Source organism: Heloderma suspectum, chromosome 4, assembly GCF_057233095.1.
Source record: "Heloderma suspectum isolate Gila_16-S chromosome 4, 16-S_ref, whole genome shotgun sequence".
Classification (NCBI taxonomy): Eukaryota; Metazoa; Chordata; class Lepidosauria; order Squamata; family Helodermatidae; genus Heloderma; species Heloderma suspectum.
This window is the reverse complement of record NC_139461.1, coordinates 186,296,278-186,310,928: the sequence shown is the minus strand read 5'-3', so window position 1 is coordinate 186,310,928 and position 14,651 is coordinate 186,296,278. Positions and strand designations below refer to the sequence as shown.

Genomic DNA, 14,651 nt, shown 5'->3' with positions numbered 1-14,651 from the left:
TGACTATCCCCATAGGATCGCTCCCTTAATGAAAATTAGTTGCCCTTTAATATACTTTTAAAAACTTTAAATGCACAAGTCCAATTCATATGTTCTATTGTGTTTTATTATTTTAAGGTGATCACTGTTCTTTTGAATGGTTGGTTTTAATTATGAGCTGCTCTGGAAACCTTTTAGGATTGGAGATCACGGTAAAACTTGTAAACAAGCCAACTTGCTGTTAATAGTGCAGTCTGGGAGCTACTTCCCCCCAAGCTTGAATCCAAACTGCTCGAGTTATGTTTGAACCATGGGATCATACAGCACAGGTGGATCATGTGGGAAGTTCCTCCATCAGCCCTGCCAGCCCCCAGGGCATTCCTCATGTGATCTATCTATGAGACCTAACTGCATTTATTCAAACATTATCAGAGTGTTGTAAAATCACGAGTAGATATTTCCCATACCAGAGTGATCAAAGAGTGGTGAAAGGCTAGTTTTTTCCCCATCTCCACTCTCTCAATAGATGCTAAAGAGGTGAAGAAATCAGCCTTGGTATAAGCCATGTTAGTTCCATACCAAACATTTATTATTCTTTAGGATTTCTTTAAAGTAAAAGACTGCTGCTATCTTGAATGTAGCACCAGACACGTATGTGGACATGTCTGTTTTATGGGTGAATGCATCCTAAGGCCATGGGCCAAAGTGCCTCAGGACCATGGCAGAAGAGTCACTTCAGCAGCTGCTGAACGCATTCCAACTGAGGCAGGGCACCGTGGAAGGGCAGCTCTGCTGATTTATTTATTTATTCATTAGCATGTATGTACCACCTTATCTGCTAAAAAGCTATCAAAGCAGGGTACAACAATTAAAACAATAAAACCCTGCTTTGATAGCTTTTTAGCAGATAAGGTAAAACAAAAGAATAAAAACAAGAACAGTAAAAACATTTTTTTAAAAAACCTACACATTTTGAATGGCTAAACTGAAAAGATCTGTCCTTACACCCTTTCTAAAGGCCAACTGTAATTCTTGAAAGAACACATTCCATAACTTGGGGGCTTCACTAGTCCCATTTGCAGCTCCTAGGGAGGTAGGGTGGGGGTTATGCCTTCAAAAGCAAACAACCAAGTTATAAGGGAACAGAGAGGTAAGTGTGGGCCTTTCAGGGGAGCCAGTTCTCAAACGACAGCCTTCAGGTTCCACTACTAGAGCTTAGCCCACTAAGCCATGCGGAGCAAACAGTAGGAGGGAGTCCTATTCATGATGGCTGTGGTAAGGAAGGCTATGAGAATTCCAGCTCTTGAGAATTCCTACTCTGACAAGGCATTCATACTGACCTGGTTTCTGCATAATGCTAACCCATAGTTTATTTAACCCATGCTTAAACCATGGTTTGTTGCCTTACCACCGTTTGTTTTCCCAACTCCTGGAATATTTGTTTCCATCCTCCTTCACTTGCTCTTTCCCTGTACCCCAAATACCTTTGCAGCACTGTAAAATTGGTATTTGGGGGGCTGAATTTTTCAATCACTCTTGCCCACTACCTCTGTAGCCTGGTGAAACCACCTAGGAAAAAGCCACAGCTATGGATTCACACGTAATGACAATCCATGGTTTAAACCCATTGTTTAAATTTTTGTAAACCTCCCAGAGAGCTTCAGCTATTGGGCGGTACAGAAACGAAATAAATAAACAGCCAACCCAGAATTTAACAACCCAACAGCAAACCATAGGTTCTCTTTCAGGGTTGTTTGTGGTTAACAAACCATGGTTTGTTAGGGCAGCTGGAACTGCATATCACAACAACCCAGAACCCTGTGTGAACCCAGCCATTGCCTACTGTCAGCAACTCCATGAACTCATACCCACAGTCCTTTCTGCCTGTAGATGAATCCTCTGATTGGTCCCTTTGGCTTGGTATCTTAACTTAAGGCAGCGATGGGGAAGCATTTATGTCCCAAAGACTGAATTAGTTCCGGGCAAACACATCGAACACCACACGCCAGCAGTGGGCAGGCCACAGCCACTAATAATATGTAGCCATGGCTACTTGCCCAGACACACACTCACAAACTCATTCACATACATACACACGTGACAAGGAAAGGCTCTGAACTTCTCAAGGCAGGAGAGATTGCTCTCTTCTTCCATGGGCAGTTCACAATCACTATTTCTGTACTGTAGGCTGACAAGTCACCACATAGCACAGAAAGGATCTCTTTCACCATCAGCAGTTTGTCAGTGTGCACACAGAAAGGAAGCAAAGGGAGCTCCTTTCTCACTGTGTACAGCACTGAAAAGCTGCTATCTCTGACCATGACCTGCATGCGACTGATCATAGATGCATCCCTATGGAAGTACAACAGAAACGTGTGTGTGTTTTAGGGTGGCCTCTCAGCTGATATTATCTCCATGGCTCCTAGATCAAAAAGGTCTCCTCCACCCCACCCATCCCGTGCAGATAAGGAGGAAAACATGGGGGGGGGGGCCAGTAGAAATGGGACAAATTACTTCTGAGAGCAACTGTAGCTGAAGACCAGCTTTGAACCAAATTGGTGCAGAGGATACTACTAGACCAGAAGCAGAACAAGCTCTTTCAGCATTAGAGGGACATGCTGCAATGTTATTCATACTGTAAATTCATGCTGCAATGTTATCTGTGACCAGTAATACATATATTATGAAGAGACAAGAATTAAGCAACTATCAACAGATTTTTTAACAAATCAGGAAGTTGATTGAGGAAAACACAGAAAATTTACAATTTTCTATTTCTTCTTGATTTTATGTAAGTTTGCAGTTTTAAACAGCGTACACTCCACCTAATTAATGCAGAATATGCAAGTGGCATCTCCAGATTGTTCACTATTCTGTATCCCAAGCATTTTGTATTTATTTACACAGGCGTTCCTGGCTTGTAACTGACTATGACATTGCTCTGTTTTATTGTTCTTGCTGTAAGTTGTTAATGGTTTATTATGTTTATAAGTTATTAGGTTTATAAAGTAAAATATGTATTGTGTAAACTGCTTAAGATATTTTATTAATTAAATAAATAAATAAATAAGTTTTGCGCGCTCCTTTGTTACATGCAACATCCCAAATAAAATCTTAACAAAAGTTCTATAGAACAGCAACAATTCTATACTTGCTTATAATTTAAAAGCAAACAGCTGTGAGGCAAAATGATTTAAGTATACAACTAGTCTTCTTTGAATTGCAATGGATACTAGAAACGGATCTAGGCTTTTGCCTCTCAGCTTGGTCACACAATGAAATGCAAATTAATATTCATTAGACACACCAACATCTAAAAATGGAACTGATTTGATAGAGATGGCATTGCACCAATTCAGGGGCGCATATTCTAAAGGCACCTATGCAGTTTTAATGAGGTTATCTGCTGCATTTATGAGTAAAAACATTGAAACTTGGGGAGCTCTCTCTTATTATTGAAACACTCGTGTTACAGAGAAGCAGAATGCAGCTTCATTAAGCTTGGGTTGTTGTGGTTGTTTAACCAGCGTATATTTCAGAAATTTGAATCGGGAATTGCGTCCTCTGTCTGCGGAGCAACTTGACAAACATTAGCGTGAACTACTAAGGCAGTGTGACAACCGCACGCTGAGAGCAAAGTCTCACTAATGTGTTTTGGCATGCAGGTTTGTAATCACACATTTACATATGCAATGACCTACATTTGCATGTCAGATCACACACTGTCTGGCTTTATTAAGATCGGGCACCTCCCTGTGTTTGGCGGCCAGAGTGGCGAGAGAAGGCCAGAGGGTGGTGGGTTTTTGGCAGTTGAGGGATGAACTGCCACCGAGGATTAGACTGATACAGCCTGAGCATTAGACACTTCATTAGAGGTAATCTGTTTAACAGTGGGCAGTGTATGTAAACTTCACAGCCCATTTGCGGCACCTTCCCACCCACCCACCCCCACCCCCAGTGGCCTTTGTTCAAAGGGCAGCATGGCTGACTGACAGCTTGTCTCATCTGTTCCCTTGTCCTGTCATACAATTCAGACGTGGAGACCTGACATGAGAAGCAACATAGCTGCACATCTCTGATTATCACCCGGGTCTCCCTCCCAGCCACAATGTAATTTGGAAAAGGAATAAGCTCATACATAATGGGGGCATGAGTTGGTCAGAGAACATATTACATACATTTTAGTAATGATCGGGCTGCATTTTAAACCAGCACGTACCAAAACAAAACACAAAAAAACCAGCAATGAATGACTTCTATGGTCTCAAGAGGTGTGTTCTGGGAGTTTTAAACAAAATTAGTTCATATATTGAGCTAGATAAGCAATGCCTATCTTAATTTACTCCCATCTTCAGGGCAAACCCAATAATGAGTCCTTACAAACCATGGTGTAAAATTCCAAAGACAGTGCAGGAACATGCTGCCACTCTTCTTTCCTCCTCCAGCATGAATTGCCTCCCTTCCTGTGTCAGCCTAAACCAACAATGGTGATTGTGTGACCCCTCCCAGATGTTGTTGGACTACAACTCTCATCATCCCCCATCACTAGTTATGCTGACTAGGGCTGATGGGAGTTACAGTCCAATATCATATGGAGGGCCACATGTTGCCCACCTCGGCCTAAAGCATGGCTTAGAATTACACCTGAACAGGTATTTTGCTATACCTTGCATGTAATGTGTGAAAAGCAGATGTGTACATCCAAACACCCAGGAATATGTTACGGAGGTGCAACACAGCAAGCAGCAAATGTCCACAGCATGTTTGGAAACTGGTATCTTCCAATCACACCTTGCATCACATATAGGAAACCCTAAGCCCATGGCTGCTTTCTTGGGGGAGAGACAAGCCAGAGAAATAACACAATAACAAAACGTGGGATGTTTCTCTGGCATATCAGGGGAGAGACAAGTCAGAGTTCCTGGTTCGCACACACATCACAACAAATCTAGGGATGGAGTATTCCTGGGTTGTTTAGCCACTCCAACTCACAGTGGGAGCAATCAGGCAGCATACACCAGCATACTGACACATTCGCAACAACTCAGGATTTAAGAGAAACACCTGTGTTGTTGTGACGTGTGAATCGGGCTAGTAAAACATTATCACCACATAAATCAACAGCTGTGTTGAAAACAGTGAACATCAATCTTTTTACTCTCTAACTTACTTAAAAATTGTTGTTATGCATCAGACCAAATTTTCCACATTTTAATTAGACTGTTTCTACCCAACCAAAAAGTCAGGGCACAACTGTTTTATAGCTCACTGAAAAAGTTACACAGGCACAAGAATCACACAAACACATTCTTGTTATGATTTCCAAAACCCATGAGGCAACTTTGCTCCGCTACTGTTTCTCTCATTTATTTGTAAGTGCACCATTTTGCATTGACTTGAATGTGGACTGAGCAAAATGCATTCTCTCTTGGGGCACCATCTGACAACAGAAAGAAGTTGTAACATGGTAGATGGAACTATGGAAAAGTACATTCCGGGGATCTGAGTTATATTAGCACAACCATTATCCAAAGATCTCCTTGCACAGTAGCCTGGCTTCTTCTCCACCGTAAGATTTTGCTGCTCCAATTCTGTATGTTCCAGGTTCTAACTTCCTCTCACTCTGATATTAGTCAAATCAGACACGTGTCTCTCATCAGTCAACACCTGCCTGACACAAGCCCACTCACAGATCAGAGAGCTAGGGCAGACTTCAAGGATTATCAGATCTAACCCTCTGCTTTGCAGCAAGACTCACTAAGCCTAAGTCTTCCCTAACAGATGCTTAATCAGCCTTTTAAAAACCTCAAAAGCTTAAGATCTTGCCATTTCCTTGAAGAGCACCTTAATTCAAAACAGGATAAGGCCCCTGAACCTTTCACTGCAGAGAAATAAGACTTGAACAGGTGCAGCTCTCTCTGCCACTTTCAGCTTTATGATGGTAGATGTTATGCTTGCAGAACTGCTCACTTCTAAGTACAGGACCAAGGCACAGGATCCCTGCTCTATATTGAGCCTAGAAATCTCAACCCACTTGCATCTTCTGTTCTTCTCGGTGTACAACAGTTGTTCCCAGAATGTCCCAAATTGGGGGGGGGGGGGAGAGAGAGAGTCACTCACCGCTGTTTAGGAAGTAAAAGAATAAAGTGATCGCAATCCACATTTAAGACAAGGAAGTCCACAACTCCTGAAAATGTAACCTGTGTATTCTCTTATTCGGGGGGAACAAGTTTCAGGATTATGTTTATCTCTTTCAATCCCTTATCTTGTTAAAAAGAAAAAAAACTATCCCCCAGAACACCACCTTAATTCTGCTATGGTGTGTTCGTTAGCCTTCTTTTTTTTTTACAAGCAGAATTGTCTATACTTCCTAATGCCGTGTAGTGCTATCCATGTCCTCTCTTGTCCTAGAATACAGAATAACAGTTTAAAAGAATGGTGCAAATTTTCTGGAAAGTCCAGTTCTAACAGGGAAAAAAACCCTGAAAGAAATAAAATCCATATCACCCTTCTGGGACTATAGTACATAATAGACATGACAAACAAAAACACCTTTCAGAATTAGTTCTCCATTTCATTTTGTTTTTAAATATTACATTAATGCAACCCTTACTACAGGGGAGGAGAACATAACTTCAGTTATGCCTATTTTGTTCTCATACACTCAAATTGCCCCCACGCCCTCTGCAAGCCAGTCACGCCCACTGACAACCTCACCCCCACCTGCCCATTTTCTCATTCTCTGTGCTGAAGAGAGTTCTACGCCTCTCTTCAGTATGGAGAAAGGGACTCCACCGGCTCCTCCCAGTACTGGCTGAGTCCCAGGGTTCAGCTGTTACTTATTGTCCCAACAGAGATGGCAAGGAGATGGCAAGTAGTGCAGAAATAAACTCATATCAGAGATAAAAGCAGGGATTCCCCCAGGGGAATTTCTCCAAGCCAAACCCCTCCCACGGAGGAACTTAAGGAGGCTCTGTGGGCCGGATTAGGCCTGCAGCCCGGGGGTTCTGCACCCTTGCTTTACTACCTATTTGTAGCAACTAATGGAATAGCCTACCTGTGGCTGAAATTGAGGAACAGGTGGACCTGGCATGCCTTGAGATTGCTCATCCATTGTTTCAAATCACAACACTTTCAAATGACCTGTATAAAAATATGATACAATGAAATCTTATTTTTGTTTGCATCCTTTCTTCTTAGTGTTACTTATATAGCATCATCTCTTCACAAGATGCTTTACATGGTAACATTAGCAAAAGACCAGTACTCTCCCCAGAAGTGCTTACAATCTTGACTTTGACTCTGCAGGAGACCACAGAGAAGAGGGTAAATAGGGGAAGGATAAGTGGAAATGCAGTGGTATTTCCTTGATTTATGTAGAGAGGGTTGTAAATTAAGGAGTTGCCTATTTTGTTCTCATACACTCAAGTCAATTATGTGCCATGAAAATAGTGTTTATATGATCAACACACTCTTAAGGGCAGGTTCGCATATGAATGCTCATCCATCAGTGAAAGAATCTTGAAGTGATCACTTGCTCATTTAGGCCATCATGGATGAAATCCCACAGGAAGATATTTCTTAGCACCTCTCAAGTGGTAAGAGACAGTGTCACCGTTAAGTTTGACAAAACACTGTAATAATGCAAAAATACCCTGATCAGAAAAAAAAGATATTGAATACCATGCATCAAGACTCTCACACAACTTGTGTTCTTTTCGACTTTAAGGGAGGAATCTTATGTGGAGAGGCGGCCGCCTCCAAACACAGAGGCAACCACCTATCCAATGCACAGCAGGAGGAGCGTGGAGGGGATCCTCTCCTCTGTGCTCCAGCCACCCCACATTTGCGGTTAGGTGGCCAATTTTGGCTGTCTAGCTGTGGGATGGCGGAGCACGGAGTGGAGAGGCGGGATGACGCATAGGAAGCGTCGTACCGGCACTTCCGCACTCCCCACCCCCAGGAACGGCCCCTTTTGCCCCGCTCCACACTGCTCATCCGAGTGCAGAGCCCGGCGATGATCTGCGCCACCTACGAGGTGGCGGGGGAGGGGGCAAGGAGGCAGTTCTCTGGGAACCGACCTCGGAGCATGGGCTCCGAGGTCGGTTCCTGGAAACCAACCAATCCTATGTCCATCTAGCCGCTGTCTAGCGGCCATAGGATTGCTCCCTAACAATGTCAATGTTGTCTTTACAGGAGACAGTCCTTAGATAAAGAGGGCAGACCAAAAGCAGTGGGCCCAAAATACCTAAAATACTGTAGCTTAAAGCTCTTTCTACTTGTAACTAAGCCCTAGGAGAGGCATTCCAACCTTTCAGAATGGGGAAAAAACTGCACAAAAGCCAAGATAGCACCAAATAAGAAGGGGAAAGGGGACAGGGGAAGAGGGCATGACCACCTGGGGAATCCTGATAGGCCAAATTTGGTCCACAGGCCTGGGATTTCCCACCCCTGCCTTAGGATAATGGTTTTTATCCTAAGTTTCCCTTCCATCCAGAAGGGCTTTTGATCCAGTGTAGGCCTCCACTAGTGGGGGGGGAGGCAATTTTCGCTATTTCCCCCTTGCCCCTGCAGCCCCCCCCCCCCACACACACAAACACAGAGGATTCCAGAGGATGCCCCAACCCTCTGAAGGGGGGGGGCAGGGACAGAGGGCTGAAGCGGAGAGGATGAGCAAGAATTGCCTATCCGCATTCCACTGGCCACAACATTTTGAGTGGAGTTCTGCTCAAGGGAACTCAGGATACAAACCACTGTCCATAATTGCAATCCATAACTCATTTCATCAAGAATGATCCTAATGAAGTAGAAGGAACTGCGCTGGAGTAATGGCTGGCGGCTTGAGGATATTAGTTATTGCCCATGCATGTACACATGTTAGAATGAGAGCCCAATCCTATTCACGTTTACTTGGAAATGAGTCACAATGAGTTAAATAGGAACCCCTATAATGTCAGTGGGCATAGGATTTTTGTTTAACTGATTGTGCATTTATTTACATGTATTTACTCTCATGTAAATGCCATGGTGTTCAGTGGGACTTACTCCTAAATGTACATTGGATTGTAGATTTTCAGCTCAATCCCAGACAAGCTTACTCCTAGGCATGTGTGCACAAAATAATCATAAAATAAGGTTCAGTGTAGTCCAATCCTATGCAGGTTTACTCACAAATAAATTCCACTGCATTCGATAGGGCTTACAGCCAAGATGGCGTGAACAGAATTGCAACCTAAGGGTTAGATTTAAGCTAGATTAACTGTGCTGGCAGAGTGGACTTCCCCACTCCCTCCTTCTCATGTCAGCCCCTCCAGCTGCAGAGGGAGGAAACTCAGCTGAATGGGGTGAGCTGTGGTGTGAGGGGATCCCCCAAAATTGCGGAGAGGGAACTTCCGTGAATGGGGCCCTTCCTCTTGAGGAAGGTAAATCCTGGATCCAACCTATTGAAACTTAATGAAATGAACTATTTTTATAAGGTGATAAATGCCCCCGTCCAAAAGTTACCATTACTGATACACTATAAACTTCTTTTTGAAGTCCAAAAAATCCTTTAGAATCACTTTGGTCAAATATGGATTTCCCAGAAACAAAGTGTAAGTAAAGATCCATGCAAAAGTAAAAAATTGAATACATTTTTTTTGCTATGATTTTCTCCCAACGTCATTGCTTCAGTTCATGTAGGTCTGAGAAAGAATCAAATGTGAAAACACCCTGATCAATACAAAAACAGCTAGTTGCAAAGAACAAAAAGGCTCTTCTACAGATCCTTATTAAAACCAAACCACAAATGCAAATATACTTCACCTAGAAACACTGAAGGAGTCTACTCGACTGGGAAATACCATCAAAAGGAAAGCACTTCTAACAGACTGGTTGCATTTTTTTAAATTTAAAACCTCTGCCTAACCTTAAGTTTTGGAGGTGGTATAAATCGTCTTCAAATGTCAGTTTTATATTTTTCCTCTTTCCTGTAGTTTTTAAGCAGCTGAAATCGTTCAGAAGTAATGGCAACATCAATATTTTCACCTTTTAACTCTTAAAACAGAAGCAAAGCTTTTCGACAGAACAGTTCTTACAGCTCTTTGCACTTTGCTTGAATAGTGGTAATAAAACTGCTCCATAGCAGATACCATTTCCTTCTACTTTGCATCTCAAAACAATTGTCAGGGGGACTAGCAGTCTTACGTTAAAATGAGTAGTACACATCTTTAAGGCAACAGCTTATACAGGAACTGAATTTAACATCTGTGCAGTCCAGCTTCTTTATATATACTTTCTACCCTGTGTTTGGATCATGTAACAATTTTTAATTCAATTAGCAAAAGCTCCTGTTTAAATCTTTCTGTTAATTTTTTTTAGCATTCAACTTTCAGACTACGTGTTTTCAAATTGCATGCTGAGGAATCCTTGGTTTACTTGAAAACTTATCAAGAATCCTTCAATAAGCCCATCTGTCATGATAGATGAGTTTTCCTGAAAGACACTGTCCATCTTCCCCAGCAATATGCACCTATAGTTGTGTCAATCACTTGCGTCAATGGTGGGGCCTGACAAGGAACCCCTCATGAACTGGGAGAGAATCCCTCATAACACACCGCAGAATTCTCTGCAATCTAAAGGGGATCCAGGATAGATACACAAGGGGGGGGGGGGTTGCAAGGTTTCTTGAAGATCAGGAAGTCTGCAAACCCCTAGCCTAGATAAGTAACATTTTTCACAAGTGCTGCAGACACCTAGACCTAAACAACTTTAACATAATTCCAATGCTCTTTGAAAAAAATGCTGAAAGCCATTTTGGAAATTAGTGCATCTTATTCGGATAGACTGCTTCACTTGTTCATTTTCTTCTAAACGAAAAGGAATCGTAAGCCTGGCCTACAGTAGCTTCAGACGCACCACAGCCCAAACTGACTTCTACTCAAAAATGCCTCTAGAAGTAACCATTTCTCAAAGCCCAACCCGTTTACATCCTCTGACTAACTTATAAACATTAGAATTTTGATCATAAATACCATTTTATCCCTTCAGACCATATCAACAAAGACACCAGGAATTCAGTAGACTCTCTAAAGCATACAAAAAACAAAAGTGGGTGTAGGGCCCAAAAGAGGGGGGCCGGCAGCAACTGGGAGGGTTCACACGCACTCACATACACCATTTGGCGAACGCAGTCTGTGATTTAGGGTGCATGTTGAGGTCAACCGTGGCAGCTCTTTGCAAGATCCCGCTCAGGAGAAGAGCAAAAAACTCCCCGGCTGCAATCCTACGCACACTTTCCTGGGAGGAAGCCCCACTGAACAGAGTGGAACCGACCCCGGAGTAACGCAGCTAGGAATTGCGCCATTTGTGCTCCCTGACTTCCTCGGAAAAGTTAGGTCTCCGCCCGGGCAACGCTGAAAAGGCAGGTACTCATCTAAGTCTCCAGAGCAACTGCAGCCCATCCGAGCTGCCTAAAACTAGGATATGTTTACAGGGCCGTATCCAGGCCCCAGCTAGGAAGCCTCTCTGGCCCCAGCCATCGCCCGCGGTAAACTCTGGGGAGCGTGGCGTGGGGAGGCTTCCCGTTCGCTTACTTACTCACGAGGAGGTCGAAGGTTAGTTGGTTTGCTTGCCAAGGGTGGGGAAAAAATGGCACCTCGCCCGACCTGACCGTTCGGCTAAGCGGCGCGGGAGCGGAGCGCTCGCTCGCTCGCTCTTTCCCTCCCCGGGCCCCCGCAACCTTAGCGTCCCAGCCGGCCGAACTTGCAGGAAGTCCGGGCACTTCCTGCAAGAGCAGCCGGCTGAGACGGTACGGTTGAGAGCGGGGAGACGGAGGGAGCTCGGCTCTCGCGTCGCGTGCGACGTGTTTTTTTTCTTGCGCCACGACAAAAACACACCGAGCCTCGGCCTCCCGCGTCAGCATCCAAGCGAGGAGCCACCTCTTCCCCACCCCCGGAGCGCTGCAGCGAAAGAAACGTCTACCTACCGCCCAACGCGCGGCTGGCGGCGGAGGGTGCGAGAGGGGACGGCTCGAGGAGGAACAGCAGCAGCGCGCACGCGTAACAGGACGGGAGGCAAAGCCGCGCTGGCTCAGCCTGGGTTGTCACTCAGGCGGCGGACTCGGAAGAGGAGGAAGGCGGCGGCTAGGGGGTGGTACCCTCTCTTCCTCCTGAGGAGAAGGGGTGCAAAAGTCTTGAGCCTGCCAGGCTCGAGCGCGCAGGAACGGGAGGGCTGCATTGCGACTGGGATGTCAGCAGCTGGAGGCCACGGAGGAAGCGGTGGCGGCATGAAGGGGGAACCTTGCCCCAAGCTGGTGCCCTCCAGAAAAGAGCTTGCGTCGAGGAGAAGGGCTTTTAGTCGCACGACACGTGTGAATTGGCTTGCCCAGCGCCAGGGTGTTCGTGTTAGCAGCAGCAACTGTCCCGTAAAGGGCCGCGGTTAATAATGTGATTGACACCAGAGTCCGTGCTTCCTGGGTTTCATTTCCTTCTGACTCGGTGTTCACAGTTCTCCCACCCAACCAATGGTATATAAACCTGAAACTCTCTCTACCGCTCCATGCGTCTGATGAAGTGGGCTTATAGTCCACAGAGGCTTGAGCCAGAATGGATTTTTTACCCTTTACGGTGCTACAAGACTCTGTGAAGTTAGGATTTTTATTTTGCCCCGTTGTGCATCCCTTTACATTTGTTTACACTGGGCTGCATTTGCCATTCACCCAGCCTGGAGAGACCCTTTTGGAGCACTTTGAAATCCATTGTTGCTTTTACCACCCTGAATTATGTGCAGACTTGGCCACCAAATTGCTCACCCCCAACTCCAGATCATTTATTAAGGGTGCATTTCTATGCACGTTTACACAGAAATTCCCACAAACACAGATGTGAAACACAGATACCATGCTGGCTGGGGAAATGCTGGGAATTGTTGAGACTTTTTGCTGTCTAAACGTGCATGGGATTGCACACTTGAAATATTACATGGCTGTTACCAAGAGCATAACTGAAGACTTTATGTCCTTGGTGTTATTAATGGAGTTTAGAGATAATAAAAGAAAAGAAACTTGCATAGACACAATATTTTTTTAAAATCTCCTTGTTTAGCTGTATTCTTCGCATTTAACAGATGGGGTTGGTTTCTATTTTTCTGCTAAAGAGGAAGACTAATATTTGAACTAAAATGAGTGCCCAATTAACTCCCATATCTTCCCATTATTTTGCACATTAACGTAACACCTGTACATGGTAGCTATGCCCTTGCAATGCTGCAGACTGCTACATTTTGGCAAGATAAGTATAGCAAATTTAGGGATTCACGTTGTTAATTCCTTCATCATTTTAGCAGGTGTGAGGAAGACAAGGCTTTGCATTTACAGCTTGCCACTAGCTACCAACAGCTCACATTTTATTACTCCTGTTGAGCACTGGCTTTATGTAACCCACTGGTTTTCTGGCTCTCTGCCTTCAGAGACCCTTTCCATTTTGGCTCGTTTGCTGAGAAACCTAGTACGTTACAGAGGACTCTAAGGCATATTCTGAGCTGCACACACAGTTCATGACCAAGCTTGTTGGATCTCAGCAGACAGTATTTTCCTTGTGAAAACTGCACCTCTGGAGCAGCTATTTGTTCCAGCAGTGAACACATACGTGGTAGCTCAGCCAGGGATGCTTCGCTCACGCGGTGCCTTCCCCAGGTCCCTAGCTGATCAGCGATAACAGCGGGCATTCCTCCAGAAGGTGGGGGGCTTAGAGGCCCTGCCCCCAGGGGGAACCCATGTAGGCTCTGAGGGCAGGACAGTAGTGTAGTGGCAAATTCAGAAGTGCAGGGTCCCTTCATGATAGTCACAGCCACGCCCCCTTCTAAGATAGAACTTTGTGAGATTATACAATGAAAATGAGCTTTCAGTCATTTTGGAGTTCTGTTGAGCGATGAATGCAGGATGACGGCATGTCTTTTTGAGATTCAGTAAGAAGAAGGCAATAGCTTCCAGAAGTTCCAATTGATCACCCACAGTGCCAGAAACACATCTTGTTATAGTCTCCCTAGAGCAGCGGTCTGGATTGTTGATCACTGTTTCGGTTTCTTCCACCATTCTGTGGCCTCTGAAACCACTGACTTTATAGGATTGTTGTTGCTGTTGTTTTTCATGAGTCCAGAATCCATAGTTCAGTCATCTCGTATGGTGTTTTAGTTGGATCCAGACTTAGTCATGCTTAGAGGAGACTCAATTAAATCAAAGGACCTTAGGATATCCGTAAGTTGTGACTAACTTTTTCCATTTATTTCAGTGAGTCTACTCTAAGCAAGACTAAGACTGGATCCAAACCTTTATGTGGCCTTCTGAGCAATGTCTCAACCTTGGGGAAATCACAGTACACAAAAGCACTCCTCTGGACCCACATTCTCTTGTCTGAGAAACAACGGCTACCGCCACTGCTAATGATGATATCCTCAAAGCCACACAACAAGGGCCAGCTCAAGGCCATGACGGGCCCCAGAATAGCTGTCCCTAGTGAGCCTCCTACTCTACTCCCAGTACTGAACTCACACACAACATACACACATACATACATAACAGAGCGAGAGTCAACGATGTACAATAATAATGCAAAAACACTTTTCAGTACATACTTCAGTGGAAATCATCTTCCATGCTTTCCGGGAAGCAAAAAGATTTATATCTCTTCCATGGT

At 44.4% G+C, this 14,651-nt stretch overlaps 1 protein-coding gene across 8 annotated transcripts in view; it reads right to left on the bottom strand.

The window, feature by feature from the left end:
* NEK7 (NIMA related kinase 7) overlaps positions 1 to 12,066 on the bottom strand; it is a 79,085-nt gene extending 67,019 nt beyond the window's left edge. For 4 of the 8 annotated variants that reach the window (XM_084851511.1, XM_084851508.1, XM_084851514.1 and 1 more), the window contains exons 1-2: positions 11,557 to 11,934; positions 7,037 to 7,122 (exon numbers count right to left, since the gene is read on the bottom strand). In XM_084851511.1, the coding sequence (XP_084707637.1) occupies positions 7,037 to 7,093 (57 nt within the window). In that variant the 5' untranslated portion in view covers positions 7,094 to 7,122; positions 11,557 to 11,934. The other 4 variants (XM_084851509.1, XM_084851512.1, XM_084851510.1 and 1 more) reach the window with 2 other exon arrangements.
* Positions 12,067 to 14,651: the final 2,585 nt, after the last annotated feature.